Below are 13400 nucleotides of genomic sequence, written 5' to 3' on the forward strand. Positions count from 1 at the left end.
TGGAAATCTGTCATGCAAACGAGGTCGTGCAGACATGGCCTCTCTCTATTCTGTGACATGGCTGACAGTTCAAAGGGCGACTTGTGACTTGTGAGCAACGATGGGGGAGGAAATAGATGGTGGCAACGTTCTTATTCGGTCTCTGAAAGATCATGGCATCGAATACATGTTCGGTGTTGTTGGTATCCCAGTTGTTGAGCTTGCTTATGCTGCCCAGGCTGCAGGCATCAAATATGTTGGTATGCGCAACGAACAAGCAGCAAGTTATGCTGCATCGACAGTTGGGTATTTGACCGATGCTCCTGGAGTGTGTCTTGTCGTTTCAGGACCAGGGCTTGTGCATGCTTTAGCTGGCATGTCGAATGCACAACAGAACTGTTGGCCATTAATTGTGATTGGAGGTGCCTCAGATACAAACCAGGAGAGTATGGGTGCTTTCCAAGAATGTCCCCAAGTTGAATATGCACGTCCTTATTGCAAGTTTAGTGCTCGTCCAAGCAGTATAGAGCAAATACCATTGTTTGTTGAGAAGGCAGTGAGATATGCAATGAGTGGTAGACCAGGTGTTAGTTATCTTGATCTCCCAGGGGACATGCTGCGGGAGCCAGTCAGTGAAATAAGCGTCCGATGGATGGCCAAATTTAAAGCCCATTCCAAACCATTTGCAAATCCAAATGCTGTCAAGTCAGCGATAGAAGTTTTGCAGCAAGCTGAAAGGCCACTTGTTATTGTTGGCAAGGGAGCTGCTTATGCAAGAGCAGAGAAAGACATAGGACATTTTCTTGAAAAAACTGGGCTCCCCTTTCTTCCAACTCCAATGGGGAAGGGGGTTGTTCCAGATAGCCACCCTCAAAATGTTATTTCTTCAAGGTCCAAGGCATTATCAAGAGCAGATGTCATTTTGTTATTAGGTGCAAGGCTAAACTGGATTCTTCATTTTGGACTTAGTCCACGATTTGCGAAGGGTGTAAAGATTATCCAAGCTGACATTTCTGCTGAGGAAATTGGGAATAATGTCCCTGCTGATGTAGCATTAATTGGAGATTTAAAAATGATTGCTTTTCAACTCTCAAGCCAAATTGACACTCAGAAGAGCTCAGTTGTTTGCAAAGACCAATGGTGGGGTGAACTAAAAGAAAAGATGAAGAAAAACAAAGAAGCAACAACTTTGCTTTGTAAAGACAACATATTACCAATGAATTATTACAGAATGTACGATGAACTTTGCAGGTATATCCCAAAGGATAGCATTATTGTTAATGAAGGGGCGAATACAATGGATATAGGACGCATTATGATAGACAATGATTTGCCCAGACACAGACTCGATGCTGGCACTTTTGGAACAATGGGTGTTGGGTCTGGATTTGCCATTGCTGCAGCCCTTGTTGCTAGGGATAATTACCCAGAAAAGAAAGTAATCTGTATCCAAGGGGACAGTGCATTTGGTTTTAGTGGAATGGAGATTGAAACAGCTGCTAGATACAACTTGCCAATTGTTTTTGTAATTGTCAACAATAACGGCATTTACAATGGAATCAACAAAGAAGATTGGACAGACATGGTTGCATCTGGTGATGACCTGACATTGACATTACCACCAACACTTTTGCTTCCAAGTGCAAGGTATGAGAAAATGATAGAGGCCTTTGGTTGTCAGGGTTACTATGTATGTCGTCCTGAGCAAATAGGGGAAGCAATGAGCAAGGCGCTTGCAGAAACAAAGAGGCCATCAATAATTCACATTGCAGTTGATCCATTTTCAACACGCAAAGCACAAGAATTTACTTGGTTGACCAAATCAAATATGTAAAATGTCAATCTGTCTGTCTGTCTTAAATGTCAATAATTGCAAATGAAACTTATGTCATTTTGAAAGTTTCAAAGATAAATAATCAGGTTTTGCTCATAATTTGCCACATGTGATTTAGTATCCCATTATAGTTGAGTTACTACAAGTGCTTTAAAGTAGAAAATTTTACAGCAATGTATGTATTATGTACATTATCATACAATCTGAGAGTGATTCATTTGTTGCTCAATGTACTTTCCACTCTATTACAAAATTCTGAGTTAAATCTAAGATCAAAGCTATGAAGGGGCATGCCCTTGAACCTATAAAATCTCAAAGTTCAGAACACTCCCAATTATTTTACATTTGTTTTATTTACAAGTAGATTATATGAATTAAGCAATAGTTTTTAAATGATATGCATTGTCAGTAAAAGATATCCCCTTTGAAACAAAATTAGGTTCTAATACAAAGTTCTTTGCCACCTAGGGGTGCTTTGTATGTGAACTTTTCGATTGTCACCAAAAAAGATGACTCTCCCACTTTGTTGGCAAATGAGAGCTGAGCACAATAGTAGGTGGCAGCATTGTGAAGCCTGTAATTGCACAGTGGGCAAGAGGAGTACAATTTGACTGCTGGGCACCATTATTATCTTAATTCCCAAAATTTGTTGATAATATCGTTTTTTGTAAAGTCATACTAATGTCTTAAAACTGTTAAGCCATGATTCCCTCTTTACGTGATGCCAAAATGCCAACTTTCAGAAACTTTCAACTAAATGCCTACTATGTAAAAGAGTAACACCATTCATATTCGCTAAAACTATACGCACCCTGTAAGCATAACGAAGTATATGTATGTGCCCCCTAAATAGAAAAGTCTAATCTCAACATAATCTCAACATATCTAGCCTAATACTTATTGATGACTGTTGTTTGTGGTTAGACAGCATTCATGTTGAGCAGTTTCTTGGACCAAGCGTCATAATCTAGGCAAACATTCAAGTCATGATGCAACGTCTCTGGAATGTGAAGATGTCTTGTTACCACGTTATCTTCATGTACTGCTCTTACAGGCTATTAACACGTGCAGCTCTAGTTGGCAAGCCTCTTGTGGTTGTTGATCCATTGGCAAAGAACTCTCGAGATATGATCAATTTTCTTGACAGCGCTTGATGGATGCAGCTAAAAAGTACTTCATGCAACCGTGCTTTTAGAAAATGGGTTGCTTAAGAGCTCTTCATCAGATTTCAAGCAAGGTCAAATAATCACCTTGCAATTGTTTGCGATATGTCGCATCGTCTATATAAGAAAGCCTACCAGTACTGCGAGAGCACTTTTTAGCATCTTTGCCAACTGGTTGATCGGACAGTGAAGAAAAGGTAAGGTAATCTTCTAGTCTATCATTGCGTATATCTATAGGTCATGGTGTCAGAATGAAGCCTGTTTTAGTTATTTCTTTTGTTAAACAATTGGTTAAATTTGAGAGATTTATCCAGTATATCATTATGTTTTATGTAATCAACGTTGACAGGAATTTGAAACATTTGTTCATAACCAAGGTTAAATAAAAATATGGTGTAAGATCCTAGTTGCTCCCTTGTAAACAATTTTCTTGAGCTGTTAGTTCATTGTAACCCTGATACAGTACCATTTGAAATCACTGCTAATTATTGTGGCTGTTACATGTTTTTCTTTTTTGTAGCTATGAAGTTGTTGATTGCTGTCTTGGCGTACATCATTGTGGGCGCAATTGCTCAAAGTAAGCAGCTAAAATCCATTTACTTTCTTCTAAACTTAACGCAATTTTAAAATATGTAGCTGATAACTTTCTCGTTGTCAAGAATGCTATTCACTAAGAAAACTTTTATGCTTCTTTGTAGAGTAAGCAGACCGGATTTTAGCTATTTAGATGGCAAAATCCGCTTGCTTGCTAGCTGCACCTTAGCTGTTTGCCTTGAATTTGCACCTTCTGTTAAAAAATATCATTCTTAACCCATTAAGAGATTTGGGCAAGGTTTTTCTCTTAATTTCACCAATGTAAGCTATTTGCTCGATGTCTGGGTAAATCTTAGGAATTAGAATGGTGCCGACCAAATGACTTATTCTCGTCTTGAAAACGTATTGTCTAATCAGTTATGTTATCTTACCAACAGGATTAAAGAAGGAGAAAGGTAAGCAGTAACTTGAAAAGTACTCGTCGGTATAGTTTTCAACCAAAATATGAATCCATGCATGTCACCAGAACGTTGCAAATGATACCAATAAAATAACATCTTTACAGTTTCCACATATTCTTCTTATGCTTGTTCTACAGAAGACAGTAAGGATCCTCCTAAACAATAGAAATATGATTGAAATTATAGTCAACTGGTTTGTTCCAGAGTGCTTAGTGCCGTATGAACTTAGCTCTGTATGCTTTGATGTGTACTGCATCACTTAGCAGTGAGCCAGCTTGTGCTGCCCACCAAGGTGTTCCAGAAATATGTAATAAAAACCTTATGGATAGGGAGGGAGACCAAAATCCCAAGTCGATAAAGCTATATTGACTCCGCAAGCTTGTCTTTGCTTTTTCTTCACCATACATTTCATTCCGGTCATTTGGAATTTATAAAGATTGCTATTTTTCTCAAAAATGATACTCATTCTTTGAAATTAAGATATTTGCTTGCATGCTCACAATGCATTGCGAGCATTACATCACGAGACTGGTACATTGAGATGGGATGAAGAGCTAGCACGTGGAGCCGAGCAATGGGCAATGAAATTGGCAAGAGAAGGTGGACTCAGGCATTCCAGAGGAAACTATGGTGAAAACCTGTATGCAGCCTGGAGGCAGTCAGCCAGTTGTGCAAAGGCAACCCTGGCTTGGTATGTTTAATGATTAATAATTCCTTATTCTCTGGGCCCGTAAGTAATGCTTGTGCAAGTTGATTATCTAATCATTGACATCTGACGTTGGAGAGAGGGAGGATGAACCAGTAAATAGAAGCAGCAACTAAAACTGAATGTAGAACTCAATATACAAATGAATGTCAATGTATATATAGAAATTAATATAGAAATCCTTTTCAGTCAATCAAGCCTATACATAATTCACAATAACCTGCTTCCGACAGTTAGTTAATCCCCTTTTTGTTATCTTATTGGTCGCTTTTTGTTTACAATCTTATTTTGCCCAAGACAACTTCATTATGCATTTGAAAAATCTCCTCCCATCCAGTAGAAACCGCTCTCTCCAGTTTGCTAAAAAGAACTGACTGATGGTAAACGGTGACTCACTATCTCTGGGTATACCTTTTCCTTTAACAACACTCAGTTCCTTACAGTATCTAATCATCTTCAAGGAGCTGTCGTGAGCAATACCAAGAGCCAGAATAAGCTTTCATTATACAGCATGCTGTGTATCATTTTATGGCTTGAGTTTGTCATAGAAACAATGCCATTCTGCCATCTCTTCTAGGTATAATGAAATACAGCACTACGATTTCAATCGTGGTGGTTTTAGCTCAAGGACCGGTCATTTCACACAAGTCGTGTGGAAAGGAAGCACTCACCTTGGCGTCGGCATAGCAACAAGTGGCAATAAGATAGTTGTTGTCGCAAGGTATTCTCCAGCTGGAAATTTTGGAAGAAGATATCGTGAAAATGTTTTACGTCAAAAACCTGGAGGTATATTTTGTTTCCTTGCCATCTATCAACATTTATTGGACATTGCTTCTGTTTTATGTCTCTTGCATCTTACAACTCGGGCAGTAAATATTCTTTTTTTTCCTTTTCAATTTTAGAATGATTTTCAAAATCTTTTTTGAAATGACAATTCATATTTTGAGAAGCTATTATAATTTTTTTTCTCCTTAACAATGTTTCTGAAAGCAAAAATGTCTATATCGACTGTAGAATTTTTGTCAAACCTCAATTTATCACTTCGTGTTTGTTATGCCTTTTGTAATACGTGTATTTCTGTCTTTGCTGTGATTGGTACGACAAAAACATGGCTCCTCTTCCATCATTGTAGCAAGAGTACCAGGACTTAGTGAGTTGGAAAATGGATCCACTGGTGGACCAGAACCACCTGTCACTGAAGGACCAGGACCCATGCCGCCTCCAACGGAAGGACCAGGGCCAGGGCCAGAGCCGCCTTCAACGGAAGGACCAGGGCCAGGGCCAGAGCCGCCTTCAAGTAAGTGTCTGGTTTTCAGCATATCATTACTTTAATTGATAAACCACTTTGAGAAATTTGCCTAAGATGGGCCTACGATGGACAAACCCTGTTATAGCAAATAAGACCAATTTTGCTATATTTGCCAAGATGCATCCGTGAAAATGACGGACTGCATTGTTTTGGTTTTCAGATTGCAGGGACAATTCGAGCCGTTGCCGTTATTATAAATGGAAGTGCAGATCCAGTAACTGGATTCGTAATCGATGCAAAAAGACGTGCAATGTTTGCTGAAGGAGAATAGAAACTGTGATTGATCTATCTGCAATAATCTTTTCATGAATTAAATGACTTCTATGACATTATGTTTTTTCTTTTTCCTTCTCTCCTCACTGTTCCAAAATAAGAAAATTCTTGATGCATTTGCTTTTGCACTAGGTGAGCATTTTCTTGATGTATTATTTCGTCTTGATGTTTAAAGACTCTTAGTTCGTTAGATATTTCGACCTGCCCATGTAAAAATCCAGCATCAATGGCTGTTAATCTTTACAAGAGTTTTTGACAAAAGTTTTCAAGACAAGAGCTTCTTCTTTTCCTTTCTAATCTTATAGAATAATAGTTATTCTAAAGAGAATTCTTTTATCTAAGAAAAATACTAAAATATTCTAACTGCTGTTTAAAAGTATTACAACTATGCTAATTTCTGTATCATTTTGGATGATTCAGGTTTTGTGTGCAAGGCTTGTTTGATAATCCATAGTTTGTTTCGGTGCATTTAGGAATGCAATCGTTAAAGGATACAAAATTTAATCAGGTATCTGTAAGATGAATCACCGAGAAGAGTTCTTGAGTGATGATGTAAAAAAATATTTTAAAATTTTCAAATTGGGATCCCATAACCTGAAAGAGCATCATAAAATACCTTTAAATATGCAAAATAAGCTAAATGTGTTACGAATTGGCTGAGATATGGCAAAGTGAGATAGGCTCTTTCTCTATGAATGTAGTTTGGTCCCTTTTCATTACTTTAAGGAACAAAGCCATTAATCTTTTTTCAAACTTCAAATCTTTTGTTGGACATATCTCACCAGATTTTTGATGTATTTAACTGATTATGCATGATTAGAAATATTTCTTTTATGCTATGTGGTCAAAATTAGAAGATTCTGAAATAGTCTGTATGACTTCAAGCTTAAGACCTCTATAGCCCCTGCTACTACGAAGCATGCAATGTTTTTTTTTTAATTTTTGTCTCTACCGCTACTTTCTTTCATGCTACACGTAATGATTCTACATTTTAAAGTAGTTCTAACAGATTTCTAAAGTATGGGAACATATATGAGCTTCAGTGTAAAAAGAAAATCTATAAATTATCTTATTCACATGAATATATCATTATCGGATTTTCTTTAGATCTTTGCCTGCATGCACACAATATATTGAGAGCACTCCATCAGAACACAGGCCCAATGACCTGGGATGACGAGCTAGCACGTGGTTCGAAAGAATGGGCAATGAAGTTAGCGGGAGAAAATGGGTTGAGACATTCCAGAGGAAACTATGGCGAAAATCTTTACGCAGCCTGGGGACAGACAGCTAACTGTGCCAAAGCAACTCTTGCTTGGTAGGTTTAACTTTTGACCTGAAAAGAAGATTTGGTTTCCAACAACCTGTCTCCTTTCTGTATGCGGTCAGAATATATACAGAAGAAAGATTTATCGCATTATCTCTTCTCTAACTCATATATAGGTACAACGAAATAAAAGACTACAATTTCAACAGAGGAGGTTACCAATCAGGAACAGGCCATTTCACGCAACTCGTTTGGAAAGGAAGCACACGACTTGGTGCTGCTGTTGTTCAAAGAGGGAACATTGTGGTTGTTGTTGCTAGATACGCACCTGCTGGCAACTTCATGAGTAGATTCGGAGAAAATGTCTTCCGGCAAAAAGTTGGAGGTATTGCTATTGCGCCTAAGCATCATTGCTCGTGTAGTTCGCTTATATTTCTCATCTCGTCCGAACAGTTTTATATCTGTGAAAGTACGATAAATACTGTATCTAATCGGGTAGAATGTACTGTTTGTCTTCGTCTTTCCCCATGTTTAGGTAAAGAAAATATAGCTATTTATAGTAATAGATAATGCAACCTGTTTCGTAGGAAATGAACTGCCCGTCTTTGCTTCTACTTAAACCGTTACCAATGAAACTCATCTTCCCCTTTTTTTGTAGTGACAGTACCTTCGCTCAGAGAAATAGAAAGTGGCATTACACCCCCTTCCACCAATAGGCCACAGCCACCGGAGCCACCTACAGAAAGACCACTTCCTCCAACAGACAGACCACTTCCTCCAACCGAGAGACCACTTCCCCCAACCGAGAGACCGTTGCCTCCAACTAATCCACCGCAACCTTCGTCTAGTATGTTTTCTAGAGTTGCATTTCTCTTTGTTTTGGAGACATCGTCTTCAGATTTAGCCGACATAAAACATCTGCACAAATTGTATTAGAAATTGACAAATCTAAGCGGTAGCTGTCTTGTCTATGTGATCAGTCTGAATGTTTGAATTTTTCTCAAAAAAAGGAAGCTTTCGTGTCATCATGTTGTAGCGTTTCGATTTTTGAAGCCAAATGTTATGAATATATTCCAAAAATATCTTCTGTAACAAAGTTGGACGAAAAATAATAGCAGGTTGTGGGTTCCAAGCTAAACTGAACCGTGTTATCTTTTTTCAAGATCTTTGCTTGCATGCACACAATGTCTTGAGAGCACTGCACCAGAACACAGGCCCAATGACCTGGGATGACGAGCTGGCACGTGGTTCGAAAGAATGGGCAATGAAGTTAGCGGGAGAAAATGGGTTGAGACATTCCAGAGGAAACTATGGCGAAAACCTTTACGCAGCCTGGGGACAGACAGCTAACTGTGCCAAAGCAACTCTTGCTTGGTACGTTCAACTTTTGACCAGTAGAGTTTAAATCAAAGAAAATTTGTGGATCCCGACATTCTATTTCCTTTCTTTTTGTGATCAAATTATATCGATAGAAGTATAGCATCATGTTTTCTTCCGCTCGTGCTTAGGTACAATGAAATAAAAGACTACAATTTCAACAGAGGAGGTTACCAATCAGGAACAGGTCATTTCACGCAACTCGTTTGGAAAGGAAGCACACGACTTGGTGCTGCTGTTGTTCAAAGAGGGAACATTGTGGTTGTTGTTGCTAGATACGCACCTGCTGGTAACTTCATGAGTAGATTCGGAGAAAATGTCTTCCGGCAAAAGTTTGGAGGTGAATGTTGTCAATGTTGGAAAATTTTCTGTTTTATCTTTATTTTTCTTTCCTGAGCATCGAAAAAGTGGCGAACTAACTTTTCCTTTGTTTTTTTGCAGCGAGAGTTCCTTCTCTCCGTGAACTTGAAAGTGGAGTTACAGCTCCTGCTACCGACGGGCCACGTCCTCCTGTTCCAGCTACCGAGCAGCCCCTCCCACCTTCTAGTAAGTTGAATACGTGTTTAAACCCTAAAACCTTTGTCTCTAAACAACCCAGATAAACATTAATACTTGAGATGGCTAAGTCATTGACTTTTTACCGAATGTCAAATTTTGAGGAAGGATGTCCCACGTACCAAGTGGGTCAAAAGAGCGTAGCGAAAGCTGAATAATACCTTGAGATAGCTCTTGATACCGAGATTCTTCTTTTGTCCCTTCAAGAATTTTCTAGCGACTTTGATCAATAAGTCTAAGTAAGTAACTGTATTGTTGCAGATTGCAGGGACAACTCAAGCCGCTGCCGTTATTTTAGGAGGAAATGCAGATATAATAAGTGGATTCGTAATCGATGCAAAAAGACGTGCAATGTCTGCTGAACTGCGATACAAACTGAGATTTGCTACTACTTGTAAACTAGTCAACACAAAGCAAAAGAGCCTGCAATATTTCATTCGTTTTTTCTTCATATCCTCTACTAATAGTAGAAAACATTTGTTAAAACCAGTAGAAGAGATCCTTAAAATATGTCGGCTGATATAGGTCGATCAGAAATAGATGTAATTTTAACATTGGTCTGACCATAAGATATATTTTAAGTTGTTTTTGGGGTTGAATTTTTAAACTCGGTAAAAAGTAAAAGAGAGTAACTCATTCAATGGTTCAACGTTTTTCTGTGAATGGTTTTGTGGCAGTTGGTGCAAGCCCACCCTGGGTACCAGAGCCTCAGTCAAAAAGATTGTCGAACACTGCTTACTAGTGCAACCCATACCCAAATTCCTCCTTAGGCTTGCTCTTCCACGCAGCACCATGTCAACTTCTTCAAAGAGACTGATAACTTCTTGACATTTAGTCTCTGCTGGTGGGATTTTTTTCAACATTTTCAACTAACTATAGGATCTCATGAACTGATGTACAGACATACCATACCAATTATTTTTTAGATTGCAAGGATATGTTTACCAACTGCGGTGTCTACAGACGAAAATGCAATTCGAATTCTTGGATTCGTAATCGCTGCAAGAAAACATGCAACACTTGTTAGATTTCTTTAGAAATGAATGCTCAGTATCTTTCATTTGCGTCCGTCATTGACCCAATTCTTTCTACTGCAGTTCAGCTAGTGTATTCACTGCTCAGTCACAAAGAGGGAAAATTATGTAGTCCTTTTACTGTTACCTTTGAGCTTGAGGAGGGAAGACGTAAAAAATCTGTTGATAATAAAAGTGAATTATATTTTAGGGAGCTATATTGTTTAAGCACCAAAATTATTTGTTAAATAAACTAGGAATTTCAAAATCTGGTTCTTGTGCAACAAAATGTTATTAGGTTTATAAACATAATCTCAAATCTTAAGGGCGTCAGTATGAAACAGATCTTATAACGCTGTTTCTTCTGTGGGTCATAGTGATCATTTTCTGTCCACTAATCTTCTCGAAGTGCATCTTCCATATTGAGCTTCCAATTGCAGAAAGTTCCATAAACAACTAAAATCCTTTTGAGTAGACGAGTACATGACTCTGGCTAGCGCTTAGGGGGAATCGAGGCTTCAAAGTCTTGTTCTTTTTAAGTGTGTTTCGAGTTTTGTTTAGCCTAACAGCTTTTAATGCTGGGTTCTTAGCATTTTAGAGGACGCTTATGTCTAGTTTATGACGAAGATAATATTTAGCTCATGATTAATGAAAAAAAGGAAACATCCCGAATCTAGTGGTAGATCTAGACCAATCCTAGACTTGGTTCTAAATGGGATGTAGGATCGAGGCGGGGCTCTTTCTCATAAATATATTTTAGTCCTGAAAACTTTGTAATTAGAGGGTGAAAAATACTGCCAAAGAGCATTCATAAACCACTAAATCTCTTCATTTGAATGAAGATAAATTCTTCATTCGGTTTCGGAAAAATTTGCAATGGTTCTAAAAATGTAACCTTGTATAGATCAGCCGTATTGAAAAATTATCTGCCGCTGCGCAGTCAGTTAAGTGATCAGTTAAGAAAAATTTTAGATTTTGTCAAACAGATACAGAGACGATGCTTGACCTCGCTCCAGGGCCGTAAATCTGTCAAGTGAGCAGGGGGGGTCAGCAGAGCAAATCAATTTAAAGTGTGCCGCGCTTCATGGCACCACAAAGCAATTTATGGTATGTGTTATGAAAACAGTTGAGGGGCAAATGACTTGAAAAACAAAAGTCAAGATTTTGGGATTTCTTAAGACTTAGTACATCTGACTTGTGTGTATAATTTGATAGATAAAAATTGTCAGAGACGGCCCACGAAATTGAGCCTTGGGAGCTAGAATCGAGTTTAGTGACGTAGGAGGACCCACCTTGGTTAGGTCCGACGCAAAAGAAATTTTTTGAAATTATACCTTCTAGAAAGGCTAAAAAAGTATCCCCCAGACTAAATTTAACAAAATACTAGAGCGCTCAGGATAGAAATTTAGACTCTTCTCAGAAGAACACAGATTAATGTTTATGGGGTGAAATTGTGGAGGGTAAGAGTCATGCTTAAACTTTAGTGGCAAATGTTGGGGAAATATGGGACGCTGTTATATTAATTGGTAGAAACTTACTCACTGAAAAGAAATGTGCGTCTTCCTTATTTTGAGTGCTTCAAGTAGGCCATGTTTACATATCAAAAATGAGAACATTGTAATTATACAGAAAGTTATTTACTGAATAAAAGCAAATAATAGACAAATAATAGAAATATGCGTAAATAAGTTGGTAAGTAGGTCAAATAAAATATCAGTTTGCTTTCTTTTATTTCATATTCTGTTTTCAAAAATAAAACGGTAAAAAACGGTAAATAACAGATAAAAACCACTCTGCTTACAAAAATAACGGCTATCAGCATAAGTCAACTTGCACTTGACACCATGACTTAGTGGCTGAGTTTTGTTGCAATAACACAGAAAAACGTAGTTTGGTTCAAACCCGGCTACCAGAGATTTGTTTCTTTCAAAGAAAATGATGATAATTTATCAAAAAAATCATTTTGCTCTAGATTTTTTTTGGGGGGGGGGTGGGGTCCAGTCCCCCCTGTCCCCCCGGGATTTACGGCCCTGCCTCGTTCGAAGTGTCTGATTCAAACGATAAAGGAAGTTGCTTAAAATTTCCATTATTCTAACGATAATTGAAATTGAATTTGTCACAACTTCTTTTATGAAAGAGATAATCTGTAGCTTTACCGACAAACTAAAAGGTCGATCAGTTTATTTATTCAAAATGTGGGTCGCAAAAAACAGTGTTTAAAATAGGGCCTATCATATATAAGAATGTGACTCAAATCGTAGAGCTGTAACTGAAAATTTCGGAATTTTCTCAAGAGACGACGAAGCAAAGCTTTAATAGGTCTTTATGATCAATTATTTTATTCGACGTTTGTGATTTTTCTACATTATCCTCTGTTTATTTCATATATTTCTTTTGCTCTGTTTTCGTGAAGAATTTTTTTGGATACCTTTGTTTGCTTTTGCCATCTAATTTTTTATTACTCCTCGCTACGATATCAAACGCCTTCGTAAGTGCTACAATATCATAACTTACCCAGACAGACGCTTTCAATATTTTCAGCCAGACAGATGTTTTCACAATTGAAAAGCAGTTTAGATAATTGTTTGGCGCAAATACCCTCCTTCAAAAACTTAGTGTCTTTAAGAGAACCATTTGGCCTCTTCAATCTTTTAGCATAAATGTGTACTACGCTTATAAAATCTTTCATTTCATGACAATGGTAGTAAAAAATGAATAGTTAGCAGTAGTATTATGTCAATATTTCTAAAAAGTGGAGGTGTTGATCTCGTAAACTGTTATAAGGCCTTAGAAGGAAAATACCTTTTCGCAGCTACACGCGTAGAGTTCAGTTTGCTGAGCCACGACGTACAGTGTTGCTGGTCGCAAGGTGGATCCTGCCCGATCATGTCATTCACTCAAATTTCCCTAATCATGTGTTAGCAAATCC

The 13400-nt window shown here is 38.0% G+C and overlaps 2 protein-coding genes across 4 annotated transcripts; both read left to right on the forward strand.

Moving 5' to 3' along the window:
- Positions 1-36: 36 nt before the first annotated feature.
- On the forward strand, positions 37-2026 carry LOC135691295 (2-hydroxyacyl-CoA lyase 1). The gene has a single exon (XM_065209116.2). The coding sequence runs from the start codon at positions 101-103 to the stop codon at positions 1811-1813; it is 1713 nt and encodes a 570-aa protein (XP_065065188.2). The 5' UTR covers positions 37-100; the 3' UTR covers positions 1814-2026.
- A 934-nt stretch (positions 2027-2960) lies between these two features.
- LOC148957491 (uncharacterized) lies at positions 2961-10518 on the forward strand. 3 transcript variants are annotated; one of them, XM_089115209.1, is made up of 13 exons: positions 2961-3173; positions 3497-3553; positions 3948-3965; positions 4452-4662; positions 5255-5463; positions 5810-5974; positions 7367-7577; positions 7703-7911; positions 8185-8373; positions 8690-8900; positions 9035-9243; positions 9345-9449; positions 9720-10052. In XM_089115209.1, the coding sequence occupies exons 2-13, from the start codon at positions 3499-3501 to the stop codon at positions 9818-9820; spliced, it is 1893 nt and encodes a 630-aa protein (XP_088971335.1). In that variant the 5' UTR covers positions 2961-3173; positions 3497-3498; the 3' UTR covers positions 9821-10052. The 3 variants fall into 3 exon arrangements, with proteins under 3 accessions (XP_088971335.1, XP_088971334.1, XP_088971336.1); XM_089115208.1 differs by lacking the exon at positions 9720-10052 and adding an exon at positions 10385-10518 and having other exon boundaries at positions 2966-3173; XM_089115210.1 differs by lacking the exon at positions 9720-10052 and adding an exon at positions 10385-10518 and having other exon boundaries at positions 3146-3178.
- The last annotated feature ends 2882 nt before the right edge of the window (positions 10519-13400 follow it).

This window comes from Rhopilema esculentum, unplaced genomic scaffold (assembly GCF_057945365.1).
Source record: "Rhopilema esculentum isolate cy_ngs unplaced genomic scaffold, ASM5794536v1 HiC_scaffold_23, whole genome shotgun sequence".
Lineage (NCBI taxonomy): Eukaryota > Metazoa > Cnidaria > Scyphozoa > Rhizostomeae > Rhizostomatidae > Rhopilema > Rhopilema esculentum.